Source organism: Neopelma chrysocephalum, unplaced genomic scaffold (genome assembly GCF_003984885.1).
Source record: "Neopelma chrysocephalum unplaced genomic scaffold, ASM398488v2 Primary Assembly neopelma1_97, whole genome shotgun sequence".
Taxonomy (NCBI): Eukaryota; Metazoa; Chordata; class Aves; order Passeriformes; family Pipridae; genus Neopelma; species Neopelma chrysocephalum.
In genome coordinates, this window is record NW_020897760.1 from 5,412,904 (window position 1) to 5,426,814 (window position 13,911).

At 42.6% G+C, this 13,911-nt stretch overlaps 1 protein-coding gene across 1 annotated transcript in view; it reads right to left on the minus strand.

Moving 5' to 3' along the window:
* Positions 1–7,869, minus strand: part of ZNF644 (zinc finger protein 644) — a 70,435-nt gene extending 62,566 nt beyond the window's left edge. Inside the window, exon 1 of the mRNA XM_027694491.1 lies at positions 7,823–7,869. Within this exon, the coding sequence (XP_027550292.1) occupies positions 7,823–7,854 (32 nt within the window). The 5' untranslated portion in view covers positions 7,855–7,869. The remainder of the gene's footprint in view (positions 1–7,822) is intronic.
* Between the last annotated feature and the right edge of the window lie 6,042 nt (positions 7,870–13,911).

Genomic DNA, 13,911 nt, shown 5'->3' on the forward strand with positions numbered 1-13,911 from the left:
TATAATTTCAGCAGCCTTATTTTCTGCAGGTACACTGCTGGCAGTTTTTCTCTGAGCTCAACATATAACGATCCAGACTATGGATGTGAGGAACAAGACTGTGATCCTCTATCTACTGGAGTCCAAGCTAGTCTTTTGGGGAACTGCTAAAAGAAGCCAAACAGGATTGTTTGTGCAGAATTGCAGTGAACTGCTGTCTGAGACATGGCCATTATTGGACTATTCCTGGTGCTTCAGTATCACAAAAGAAATACATGAAAATAATTAATTGATGTCATTAAACTACTGTGGTGTTGAACACATATTGCACTCAAACATATTGAATGTTGACAATTTATTATTTCAGGTTTTATGACAATGCCTCTGTGATAATATTTCTGCAAATCCTGTAGGTCAGATATAGGAAGGAGAAGTCTGCACACTATAAACTGCCACAGAACTGAAGACTTGTCAAAATAAAATGAGCTATAAAAACAATAATACTCAGGCAACATCACTCTCATTAAACACCTAATGATGCCACAGGCATATTAGTGGGAAAATGCTCATGAGGCTCATGAGGAATTAGAAGGAAAAAAAATAAAAACCCTGCTCCTAAAACCGCTTGCCAAGCTGTTTGTACATTCTGCCGCAGGCAGTTTCTTGAAAAAGATGGAGACGTGAATGGAGACAGGCAGTGACTATTAGATGCTGATGATGGCGAGGGCAAGCAGAACTGATGCTAGAGATTAAGGGCTACATTTTGCTTTCAGTTATGTCTCGCCTGTCTCAACATTTCATAGTATTTAAATGAATCTGTTACATAAGGCATTTCTCCTGTCTACGCGGCTCAGCAGCCATATTCTCCTTTCTGGTATGGATTGTCTTGGGAAACTTGCCAAGCTGTGACAGAGCAGTGCATAAAAGGAAATCATGCTCATAAGCTGGGGGTGGGGAGAGCTGCAGGTGAAGAGATTCAGTGCAGCAATATATATGCAGTCTCCTGCCTCACAAAATGAGGGCTAAATGAAATGGGAGGCACCAAGCTTCTTTAAAAAAGTGCACAGGGCTGCTAACCACCCCAAACCATCCCATTCATTTGCTTCAGGGAGGGTGGGAGCACAGCAGAACAGAATTGCTCAACACTACACTGGCTACTGCTTTGGCAAATTGGAAGAACAAACAAGTATTTTCTCTTAAGATGCTAGAAAAGCCCCATCCAGTTTTTGAGCCTGTTCCTGCCGGATACTGAACACCTCCTTTATACTAAGGACCTTTTAATTACAGACAAAGGATGGACCCAGCCTCTTGTAGGAGGAAGTTACTACCTGCCTGCCAGGACCTGCCTGGAAGGTTTGCCATTTCCTACAGAATTCAGGGAATGCACTCATTGTTGTTAATATTAATTATTTTATTTATTTTATTTATTAATAGTCAAGCTCTCAGGTGAAAAGCTGTTGGCTTTTCATCTCTATACCTCAAAGGGCTTCACAAAGGAGATAATTATCAACAAAGGAACATACATTTGGGCTTCAGCATGTAAAGAGCATCTCAGCCCACCTGTAAAGTAGATTTGCCAGGTAAGCTTTACTCTGCCCTGGAAACCACATCCAAATCTTAAATGACTGGGGGCAGGTGGAGGGATTTTTACCTGAAGTTCAGTAACACAGACATCTATAGGGAATTAGGCAACCCTGCACAATGCTGTGCCCAGCTGGAAGATGTGGAGATCAAGGAGACTCCACGCTTGAATACTACAACACTGGAGCAATCTCCAGGCATCTCCAGATCAGATGAGGATCCATTACTACAAGGTATTGGTGTGGATTACTGCACTGAGCACTTTTAACTGCTCCATCCCTGAAGAAGATTTAATGTCTTTTCACCATCTTCAGTTGTTATAGTAAAAGACAGGTAAAGAAATGTGTTTGGACTGTTAATTTTTTTGGCCGTTTTGCACTGCACACAGACTAGGATTTTTCATCTTAATGACCTGCAGCTGAAACAGATGTGTTGGTTTAGTGTTTTAAAGCACTTCACAAAACTTAACACTAATTTATTCTTTCACAGTGCAGGAAAAAAAAAGATGCTTGATATCGTTACTCACATAACAGAACAATGTGAAAAATGGAAACAGATGTTTCTCATTTAAGTATGAATAAGAAGGAAGTGAAAGAAAAAAGATGATGTAGTAGTAGTAGTAGTGATTAAGAGAAATACGATGGTTTGGTTAAGTCAAGACAATTTCTTATGGATCTCCAGTGAGTCCCAAAAGATCTTTCTAACAACTTGGTCCCCGATTCAGCAAGCACATGGAAGTGCTTAACTCCAGCTGTGGAGGTTGTCTCACATGCTTCATTTATAATGTTTTTAGAAGCTGTGTACCCAAAGGAAGGCTTTACAGTTCGGAGCTGAGGGATCAACAGCATTTTTCCTGTAGACAGTAAAGCACTGACTGTTTTCACAAACTACAGACATCAAAATTTGAATATCAGAATAGAAATAAAGTCAAACTGAAAATACATTGTTCCTGAAACATGGAGTGAGTGTTCTGATTTTCTGCAAGTGCAGACAGAGAATTGCAAGATCCAGAAAAAGCAACCAGGGACCCACTGAGAGCTCCAGCTTTCCCCGAGGCATGCAGCTCCTGGCAGCAGGGATCTGATCCTCTTTGGCAACTGCCTCTCACCAGAGACTGTCCCTGGAGAAGGAAAGGTCCAACTTCAGCTGCAGGGCCTTTCCTTGTAAAAATCTTTTGGAAACCTCCAGTGACAAGAGTTTCTGAGGGAAACACAACCCTTTACCAATCCACCACTGAGAATAAAATTACTTGCTAGGGGATGCACTGAACCTGGGCAAGGGCCGTATATAACACGTCCTTCTATTTCTGTGTCTGATGGGATTTGGGTGCAGACAAAGAACAAATCCATCTATCGTTGTTGGTACTACTTTTTGTCTTAAGCCTGCCTTGGAAGGTGAAAGATCCAAGGCAGATCATCAGGCTTAGACAAGATTGTTCCCTCCCTCCGACTCTTCCCTCTCTCCTTCCTCAGTAAAGATGAGAGGTGAGAGGTGTGTTCCTGCCCCAAAGCCACTCCCCAAAGCTTCCACAGGCCCCCAAGGTTCCCTAGGGCTCTCACCTCTGTGGAAGGCAGGACAACCCTACCCTGTGCTTGCAGCCAGGAGTGAGGTACAGAGATTTTCTCCACCACAGAAGATTCTCCTGGCATTTCTGTTTCATCAAGTGCCTGCTCAGACAGTTTTCACTCTTTGTTAGCCCAGAGAAAATGATCCTCTCTCCAGCCTAACTGAATTATTTTTGGTCCATCTGCAACAGCACATTCTGCCCCAACTGGCAGAAGTGTAGCTACTCCTGATGTTCCCAAGGAAGGAAGGCAAAAGAAATGTTCAGATTCCCCATGGATTACAGCGCTGTTAAAAAAATTAAATCCTTTTGTTTCTAGACTGTACTGATCTGTTAGAAACCATTGAGCAGAAACCCAGAGCAGTATAAAATTCCTTTTACAGAGGAATTCTTAGAAGAAAAAGCTGAAAACTAAGCTTCAAATCCTCTTGTTTGAGTTTTAAAGACAACATTTCTGTTCTAAGAAACAGTCGCTTTCCACTCAGAATTTTTAATATGAAAACAATGTTTCTGAAATTGTCACTGATTTCAGCATAGTTGCCGAGGGAGATTTGGCCCTATGTGCAGTCCACAGACTGTGCATGCAGAATTAATACTCTCGTTAACATTGCTATATGCAAATGCTCCCAGGATGCAGAGGGAGATTTGTCTTTCAGATTAATATTTTATGAGAATTTTGTGTGTACATGATAAATGAATAAATGGAGGGACACAAGGGGACATGAAGAACACGTGCATCATGTGTGAGAATTGCATTAATTCTTAAATGTTTGCAATGGCTACAAGATGGTTAAGGAACAAAAAGATTTATTATTGTAATTACACAGGAGGACAGAATAAGGGAAGAAAAATGAGAGATCAAGGGAGTCGTCTCATGTTACAGTTTCTCCAGCTGCAGAGCTGGCTTGAGAGGTTCTCCAGACCCTCCTGCCCCCACCCTTCCCACCCTATATGCCTTTCCATGGCTACAGACTACCATCCTTTTAATTCTGCCAACTCAATCATTTGCATGATCAAGCTTTAAACCAGCTCTTAATTACAACATGGAATCACACTCTTAGTCTACTTGGTCTTTTCTTCATTTCCATATTGAAGGCCAATACCATAAAATCTCAGCACTAAACAGTGCTGTGGACACACAAAAATAGGCATGTCAGGGAGACTGAAAAGATGTCTCAGAATCTGGGGGTTAAAAAGGAGAGTTATGTGAAAAAACTGTCACTGATTTCCTGTTGTTTCATCTTCTGGGCCACCCCTTCCCTACCTCTCCAGTTGTCCTTATTCCACTGAAGTTTTATTGCTACTCTGGATGACATGAAGCTCTTTCACACTTAAACTATAAGAAATGTAATACTGTATTTGTCCAAAAACCTACATGAGTAAAAGAAGATCCCTGAGGGGATATTAACTGCCTGCTACTTATCATTGATGGTTATTCTCTGAGACAACTCTCCTGTTTAATCTTTATGCTCTCGACAATAACCCGTCTCTCTTTTTGATCAAGTGTTTAATTTTCTTGAAAGATTTTCTCCGACTTTAGTTATTATTGAAGGGGATTTTAATTTTACCCCAACTCTTTAATGGCTAAATCTTGCATATCCAGTATTTCAAATAGGGGTATTTCAGTTACTCTAAGTAAATAGTTCAAGGATTTGGTCTTGATAGGTAGCTGGAAATTTTCAAATCAAAACAAAATTGAAATTGCAGTTTCTTTTCCATGTCAGAATAGAGTTTTTAGTCTCCCTGAGTGACCTGTCAGTGTATTGGAATAAGAAATGGATACTGCTAGACTGCTACAGAGCATACTCTCATGTCAGCAGAGTTTCATCAGCATGAGTGGCAGCCCTGTATGGGAAATCAGTTAGCTGGTTATTTCATCTGCAGTTGATCAAAGATAAACAAGATAAAAAAGACAAACAAAGGAAAGTGGTGATGTAGAATGTATTCTTACTCTCCTAGCCTCCACAGGCAGTATTATGGCTAAATTTCCTCTAATTGTTTATAGTAGAACTTTAAAGCATAAAAGGGGAGAAAAATAAAGAAAAAAAAAACACCCAGAAGAGGTTCAGCAGAAAGCAAAGCCCAGAAACCCTTGAAATCTGCTTGCTCTCCCTTCTCACAAGCATTCCCAATCCTTCCCCATTGTCACTGCATTCCACAGCACAGCAGAAGTCCAGCTTGTGGGTAAATATCTCATAATATAACAGTTACATTTAGAGCAGCACATAGAGCAGGGAAAGACTGCACTGTAGGACTGAGAAGTCTTTTTGGGAGGCTTGTTTTGTTTTATTATACGAGGCACTCCTGTTTCCAATGACCTTGTTGCCCATGATAATTACAATAGTTTACAACAGTCTTCTGTTCCTGGAGCCAATGAATTATTAGACTGGGCCCATGATTTTGTCTGTATTCCCAATATTGGCTTACTGTCTTCTCTTGTCTGATCTGAACATTTGTGAATGGAAGCACAGAGCCTCAGTCTGCTCCCTTCTGTGTAGCCACTCTTCTTTTCTGGTTTCCAGGGTCAAAATGGGAGCTTGGTACATCCTTCTTACAGCCTGAAGCAAGACGGTCATTCACTAATCTTCTTTGCCCCTTTTTCACAATAACCCACCCTCACTGCTACCCTCCCTCCCAGCATGGACTTGCTCACAGGATGCAATCAGAGAGGTACCAGGAGCTGCGTAGGACACAGCTGCTCCATGATCCAGAATTCAGGTGAGGAAAAGACTTGAGTGAAAGCAAGCAGGGCCAAATGCTAATTAGGAGGCACTGGAGTATGCAGATCTAAATGTATACATCTGAGCCTTACATTTCTCAGTCTGTAAAAACAGCATTGAAATACTTCCCTATTTCTCAAGACACTAACTAGGGTTAATAAATTAATGCTCACCTATCACCATACTGTCAGAAAAATACTCTTCCAAAATCAACGTTTTCAAATTTTTCAGTTGATGACAGTATTTTATAAACAGGTACAACAGACTATAAATGGCGGCTAATAACCTCAAGATGATCACCTTAAGATTAATCTAATATTGCAAACTCTTTCAGCCTAAGTATTCATTTCCCCTGTTGCATTTCTGTTGAGGCAGTTGGGCTCAGCAGCCACATTTGCTTTCTCAGCATTAGATGCCAGAGTACACAACAGTACAGGTGGAAAGAACACAGCAAGAGTGAGACGTAATCACCAAAGAAATGGAGCAACAGACTTAAGAAGAGCATGGCTCTCACAGCAGGTCAGCTGAGGTGGCAGCTGTGCATTTCTGGGCTAGTACCAAGTGTCCACTACCACCTTACAAGAGCATTGCAGCTTTAGATTTTATCCTAACTGACCGAAATACACACAGATTTTCTAACAGTACCTTTGCTTTTCAGAGAGTACTGGTTCTGCTCCAGCGCAGGACAAACTTTCTCCAATACTTAATTTTTCTACCCCCTAAGGCTCAAACAAGAGATTTATAGAGAATCTTTGTGCGCTGCCCTTCACACTTGTGTTCAAATCTTCCCTGCTTAATGAGCCATGGGCTGTTGCTCTGAAACAGAGGACATTAACAGTTCAGAAAAAATAAACCCCTGCAGATTAATCACCTGCCTTCTTCATGGGCCCAAATCCAATCAGCAGACAGTGTGAAAGCAGAGTATCTTCATGTACACTGCCTGGCTGATAAGCATATTAGCTGATCACTAGGCTTGGATTTGACAAGCATATAGCGCATGAGTCTTATTTCATTGTTTATTTCAAATGAATACCAGAGGTCTCCAAATGTCATTATATTCACAGAGACTAATAATGTGCAGCCATTTCATGATTCTCCTAGTATTCCCTGCTTCCCGTGCCAGTGAAATAGTATCTATTTCATGCTTCTTGATTTTTAAAGTGAATGTTATATTGCTTTCTGAACAGCACTTAACTGCTAGGTATCATTTCTGAGTCCACCATGCAATAATCCTTGCAAGGACAAGAACTTGAATCCATCTTGAGAACAACACTTTGCTAGAAACTGGCCACAGACTAAGGGTATTCCTGCTCCTTGATAAATCACTAGTAGCTTTACTGTTACTTAGTCTGACCACTGCATTTGAGTACAGGAGGGATAGTACGAAATAGAAACAGGATTAAGTGTTGGCCAAAAGGATGGCAAACCCATCAAAAGCCCTTTGCCAAACCTTGAACATAGCATAGGCAGGACACAGTGCCTAATTTTCTGGAAAGTAAAGAGAAAAGAAACAGCTAAACAACCAGTTGTGCTGTCAGCAAAATTTCCTCCATTCCACTGCAAAGTAATCTCAGAAAAGACAAATGGGATATGGCACTAAACAGTTAAACAGACTTGAACTGCTCCAATTTATGTAATGACAATACCCTTCCATCACCATAACCCACCTCTTCACCCCTGCCCGCCCCAGCTCTCCATGGTTCGAGAGACTTTTTGAACAGAGTGATTCTAGCATAACATGAAGGAAATACCAGCTTTATCTTTTGATCATTTCTTACTCATCTCCTTTCTCTTGTTGGGTCAAATCTCAGTCTCACTAAACTCCTGATTTAGCCTATTAGCAGGTAACAGTGAACCCTCATCCTCATTTCATGTTTCCCATGTTTCCAATTTTATAGCCCTTAGAGGCTACAGGAGCGTGCTGCTTTGATTGCCTTTACCTTATCCTTCCCACAGGTCATGCAGGTCAGTGGCATACCTGGAATAAACTGGGACTGTTATTTCAACCATCAGTCACTCTTCAGCTGGAAGGCAGAGTCCCTTTAGCAGGGAGACTGAAGTGCTGCAGAGCAAAGCAGAGCACGGGAGTGTCTTTGATGGTAACTGTGTGCTTCAGCTCCCACCGGTTAACAGGTATCCATGGGCACCGCTGTTCCCCTGGCTCTGTTTCCATTTGAACATGTTTTGTTGCTATTGGAGCATTTCAGTAAACAGGACCCAGCGCAGAGTGTCCCTGCTCTGTGACCATTCACCACAGGCTAGATCCTCCGCAGATTAAAAGTCAAAAAAGCTGTGGTGTTTTCCTGAGCTGAGGATTTGGCACTATATTATTAATGGTCCTCTGCCATCAAGCAGGACTCTTTTCAGGCAAGACACTGAACAGCATTTGATTAAGACCTCTGTGAATGGACCATGCACAGCACCACAAATTCCCAGAAATGGTCCTGTACAAGGAACCACCTGGATGCTACAAAAAGAGCCATGTGCAGAGACCCTTTAAATACAATGGCACTCCAAACTGGACATATTTGTAGCCCTTCAGTGTCTGCTGGGGTCACAAGCCCTGGAGCTGGGCACATTAATTCACCACGTCTTCAGAGCCAAAAACACTGCTGAGAGGGATGCAAACATGTTTGCTTTACGATGACTCATAAAGACTCTGCCTGGAGTCTCCCAAACAACCCTTCCCTTTCCTTTAGTGGCACACGAACAGTGCACACTACATGCTTTAAATGGGATTCAAGTCACTTTTTCATTGCTACTAGAGCAGGTACTGCTGGAGATAAAAGCAACTGTCTCAGAAGAGCAGGTATGACATGTGGTACATAGCACCAAAAAGAAATCTTTAACTTCCTCTCATACCTGCCAAACCCACTCCAAGGAAATAAGCATGGGAAATATTACAAATACACACTTCTCTCTGATTTCAAAGGAAGAACTGACCTATTTTCTCTTTGCCCATTTTAAACATTTCCTATGAGAAGATCAGTTTGCTAAAACAACAGGCTATGTTTGGAATAACCACAATCATAAAGAAAATCGCATGCATCTGAAAAGGGCCAGTGGCCTGATGTTTGCATCAGAGGTAATTCACGCTAATATCACTATTTATAGTGCAGCAGCACCTCAGGGACCCTGTCATGCTCAGCACACCTACTTGGTACACACTATACAAACATGAAATCTGATAGTCTCTCCCCTGTAGTGTACTCATCATACCTGTGATTTATGGTTGTGTAATGCCATATAATTTGAGAGTGGTCCTTTGTGAAATTATTTTCTCATGTCATATTTGTGTAGTAAATATTTTCCATATCCTTTCAATAGCTGACCTGCCTTACAAGAAACAAAAGATTTGTGTATTGGCAAAGATGACCTACTTAAATCAGGAACAATTAAAGACCCAGTTCCTATTTACAAGCTTGCGTAAGGAACCACACACACACACACACACACACACATCTCAAACTGAAGATGCCAGGCAATGTTTCTCAGTGCTACAATTCTGGTCATACAGGAGGGTCTAAGGCGGGGGGGGGAACAAAAAAGGAAGTGCTTGTGATTCAATATTAGCAATGTAAATAGGACACATTTGGAAGCTGTCATCATCCTGATCGCTCATCTGCTTTTATTAGTCCTCATTCTTTATTCTCATTGTCTGGTTTTCTGCGCTTGTCATTAAAGTTAGTTATGTTATAGGCATCTGTTTAGCATATTCTATATGAAAATGCAAATGGAAATAAAAATCACCAGTAAAATAAATATATGCAGCTTCCCTGTCATGTATATATTTGACTGTAGCATGTCAAATACAAAATAATTATCATTTCATAAGTCTGTGTGTTCATTATGTGCATTACTGTTTTACCAGCAGATGGCAGTTTACTATTACTTGAAAAAAGTTACTTTGTTAATGTCAGATATTTTAAAGTTCGAAGCGGTTGGTAAAAAGCTTTGAGCTCATTTCAAAGCTAATTTTTAATTCAATTTCCTTCTGCATCATCCCCTCTAGAAAACGTAATCAGGACAGAGCTATTTGCTTCAGTTTACAGTCATACTGTTGACCAAGGCTAAACACTATCTACACAGAGTTATCTGACAGTAGGTTCATGCAGCACCAGTGGGTATTATCCAGCCTCAAACACTCACTGCTGCTACCAGCCCCTTGAGGCACACTTTACACTCCCCAATTCCCAGTCTATGCTTGGGAAATTGCACACAACATTATTAACACTAGTAGCATGGGCAACACAAGGGATGTGACTGTAGAAAGAGGCCAGTGATTAATTTACTGCTGTGTTGCTTTGACACTGTCTGAATTTTAGGTAACAAAGAGTTAAAACTACCATCCGGGCAATGCTGGCTGCTTTCTGCACTGCAGCTGAGGAGGGCCAAGGGCAAAGGGATTCTGTGCCAGGAGATGCAGCCTGCAAGGGCTTTCAGAATTCCTGCTGCTGCCCAAGGCCATCCTTTAACCCAGTCAGAGCTGCAACTATGAGCCCATCTGCCCCTGTCTAACACAGGGCTGAGAATAAGAGCCTTCCTAGTGAAACACTCCAGCAGGGAGCACAAGCAAAATGAAGGGATGGGTCTGTCAGTCCAATGCTGCTTTAACACATGGGCACAGATTTACCCTGGGCATCAAATGACATGTACAGACCTCACAGGCACAGCCATCTACATCCTAAAACCAGGCACCAAGAAGAGACTCATGCACCAAGAGTGTCACTCTTCACTGACCCTGTGGTGACATTGCTTAGTCTGTGTCAGCCCATCTTCCCTTCCTGCCCCAACAACTCCCTCCTTTGTGTCAATACTGGCATTCAGGTTGGCCTGATGAGGCAGTGTGGAGCTTGCAGTTGGATCTGTTCCCTCATCCAATTCGGCCACCCACCTCAGCACACAAATGCTCCTTTTGTCTGTATCAGCCACAGAGATCAGGGCTGGATTAAAGCAATCACATGACTCCTGGCTTCTCACAGAAGCAGAACTCCTCTCACCTTACACCACAGGTGTGCCAGCTTGGCCTTTCACTCTTGGTGGTATTTCAGGCTCACATCCATTTCTGCCAGCTCTCCAGCCACTGAGCACAATGGTGAGTTAAAACAGATTGTAGAGAGGGTGGGAAGGAGGAAAGGACTTCCCCCAACTGCCCACAGGCTGGGGACGGACTGTTTTTGTGGCTGGGCTCGGATTTTAATTTGGTTTTTTGCTTTGCTTACATGGCAAACTGCCCTTTCCCTAGGGCTGCACAGGTCCTTTCAAGTCCTGCAACTTTTGAATTTGTGTTCCTTCTGTTCTCACACTGAAGTAGCAAACAAGGGATCCAGAGATCACTCTGCATCTAAGTACTAAACAAAGCTAAAAGTTCCAAAACAAAGAGTACTGATACACACCAGTGTGTAACCTATCTTGGGAATGCAGTGTTTTCTTTTACAAGCAGTCCCACACAGCCTCTTTTTAATGATCTGCATAGAGAGACAAATTCACCGGTGGTATTAAATTAGAAGTGGAAAACAACAGAGACAGTAGATGCATTATACAAATGGGAAAGAGAGATGAAAAACACAGGAATGAGAAAGGAAATGTAACAACATTTGGGAAAAACAGGAGAGCATTGCAGTGTGGGGAACAATAGGACACGTATACATGGTATCGGGCACAGATTGACCAGAGGACATCAAAAATGTGTCAAGAGGAACAGCTCAGCAGTAAGAGGGGAAAGACTTTTCTCTCCAATGCTGAAGATTCCTGACAATGTAGGACACTGGATACCCATTGTGGTGATGTCCTCATGGGTAGAGCTATAAAGTAACACTGATATAGTTCCAAAGCCTTTTGCTGGAACAAATAGCAAATGGAAGTATTTAAGAATCGCATAATGACTTTTGACAATTCCTAAATGATCATATAACCAGAAAATACATGCTGATCAACCTTTCTTTCTCATGTGGACAACTGCATAAACAAAGCACATGTGCATGTGAACTTGACACCATCCTATCAACTTTTGTTTCCATTTGAGAAATACTTTAAATAACATTCAGAGCAGGTTTAACATCAGTTATTACTCTGTTTGATTACAGCATTCTTAAGAAAATGGATTTCAAAATTGTATTTTCTAGTTGAAGATTAAAGAGCTATTTCTGGGCTTCTTACCTTCTAATAAAGTAAGATTCCATCTAGTCTCAGAAGCTGAACATTAATATAGACGAGATTTGCTATCATCTTAGTAAGTGTTAGCAGCAAACATTTAGCATTCCCATTACTTTCCCACCCAAACTTCACCAACTCACGTTGAGAAGCAAACTGGATTTCTGATACCCACATGTCACCTTCATCTTGCACTCAGGGATACCTGCCACTGTTGGACCCCAGCTTTTCTGCTCTGCTTCACAAAGTAAAAGCAGGTTTGTGCCTCAGGGCAGAAAGAGGGCAGCTTTTCATGCCTGTGATGCACAGGTATCCCGCTGACCTTCTAAGCAGCCTGCTTCCCCTCCAGGGAGGTTGCCGTGAACAGCGGAGAAAGCTGCTGGCTCACCGCATGGCCAACGTGCAAAGAGCAGCCACCACATTTGATGCTGTGGGATACACTTGGGATTGGAAAGCAACACACATTACTTCAGAATGCAAGGAAAGAAGGGAATCTTTTAATTGCACCTCAGCAAGCAGTGAAGTCCATTCAGCTAGCCTTGCACTTCTTGTATACACATCACCTTCATACTGCAGGCAGGGTCACAGCACTTGCCTATGACTACAGCATACATCCCCAGAAACGGGTGGAAGGAAGAGGGAGAGACAAGACATCTCTCAGCAAGGGGCAGAGCTGGGCCCTCTCGTTCTCACTTTGCAGAGCCATGAACAGGTTAGCTCCTGGCCCCGCTGACAGAGAAAACAGAGGGAAAATCCCACATCCTGCTGAGAATCCAGAGCAACACTATGCCCTGTGAATTTTGTCTGACTTACGGCATTTCCTAAATCAGGTTTGATTGCCAAACAATACAGGATGAAGAATCTCTTAATTCCCCAGAATCTGTCCCAAAGGCTGAGCACTCTTAGTGCTCCTAATCTTGTGCACTGACTCATATTAAATCAGTTGCAGGACTCAGCCTAGGTTTGCCACACTTCCTCCAACACACTGCATTGTGAGAAAGGATGAGTTGCAATCTGAGGCTAAAGCCAGGATATGCATTCCCTTCCTCCACTTTCCCCAGGCTTTATACCTAAAGCAGAGCAGCAACTAGGTGACTTATCTGCTTTCAGCACCTTTTATATTTTTCAGTTTCCCGTCAGGGCACAGAGAAGCCATAATGCTGAAGAACTACATTATCTTACTTTGCATCAGTTTCTCCACCTCCCTCTGTGACTTACCATGCCAAAATCTCTGCTATTTGAGTGATATGGAAAGCAGGAGATGAAGGCTCAAAACCTGCAATTTTGTCTACAATATGCAGCAAATAGAGACTAATCAGAAATTAATATTTATGAGCTATGTTCCTCTAATACGATTCCTTCTGCCCCAAAATATCACTGTAGTGTCACTTAAAAGACAAGAAGAGGTGAGGTGAAGTCTCTTAATAGAGAAACACAGCAGAAACCCATGTGGGGAGCAGCACAGACTGGAGACTGACAGGACTTGGCTCTACAGAGATGCCGGCCAGCAGGACAGGGACAGCGGAGCCCACGGACAGGAGAGCTTCAAGACATTAAATACCTGGTGGCTGAGAGCTGGTGCAGCTGTGCAATAACCAAGAAGGGTTTGTCTTCATGTGCTGAGCAGGGCTGTGGGCTCCTTCCCGGCAGAGGCGGACGTGGGCTCGTCACGTGCAGCGGTGTCCCTGGAGCCCCGCTTCCTGCAGCTTGCTCTGCAGAGGGCAGCAGCTCAGAGGCGCAGAAACTGGAGCCAGCGGGAAAGAAAAGCCTGTCTTACAACATATCTCACTGTGAGGATGTCCCTGAGCAACATCCCTGCCTTTGTCCAGTGGTTTGTGGGTAGAACTAAGTCCTAGAAATGAGTGTCCCAAACCTAGCACCACAAAACGGAGCTTCCATGTAACTGGATGCAAA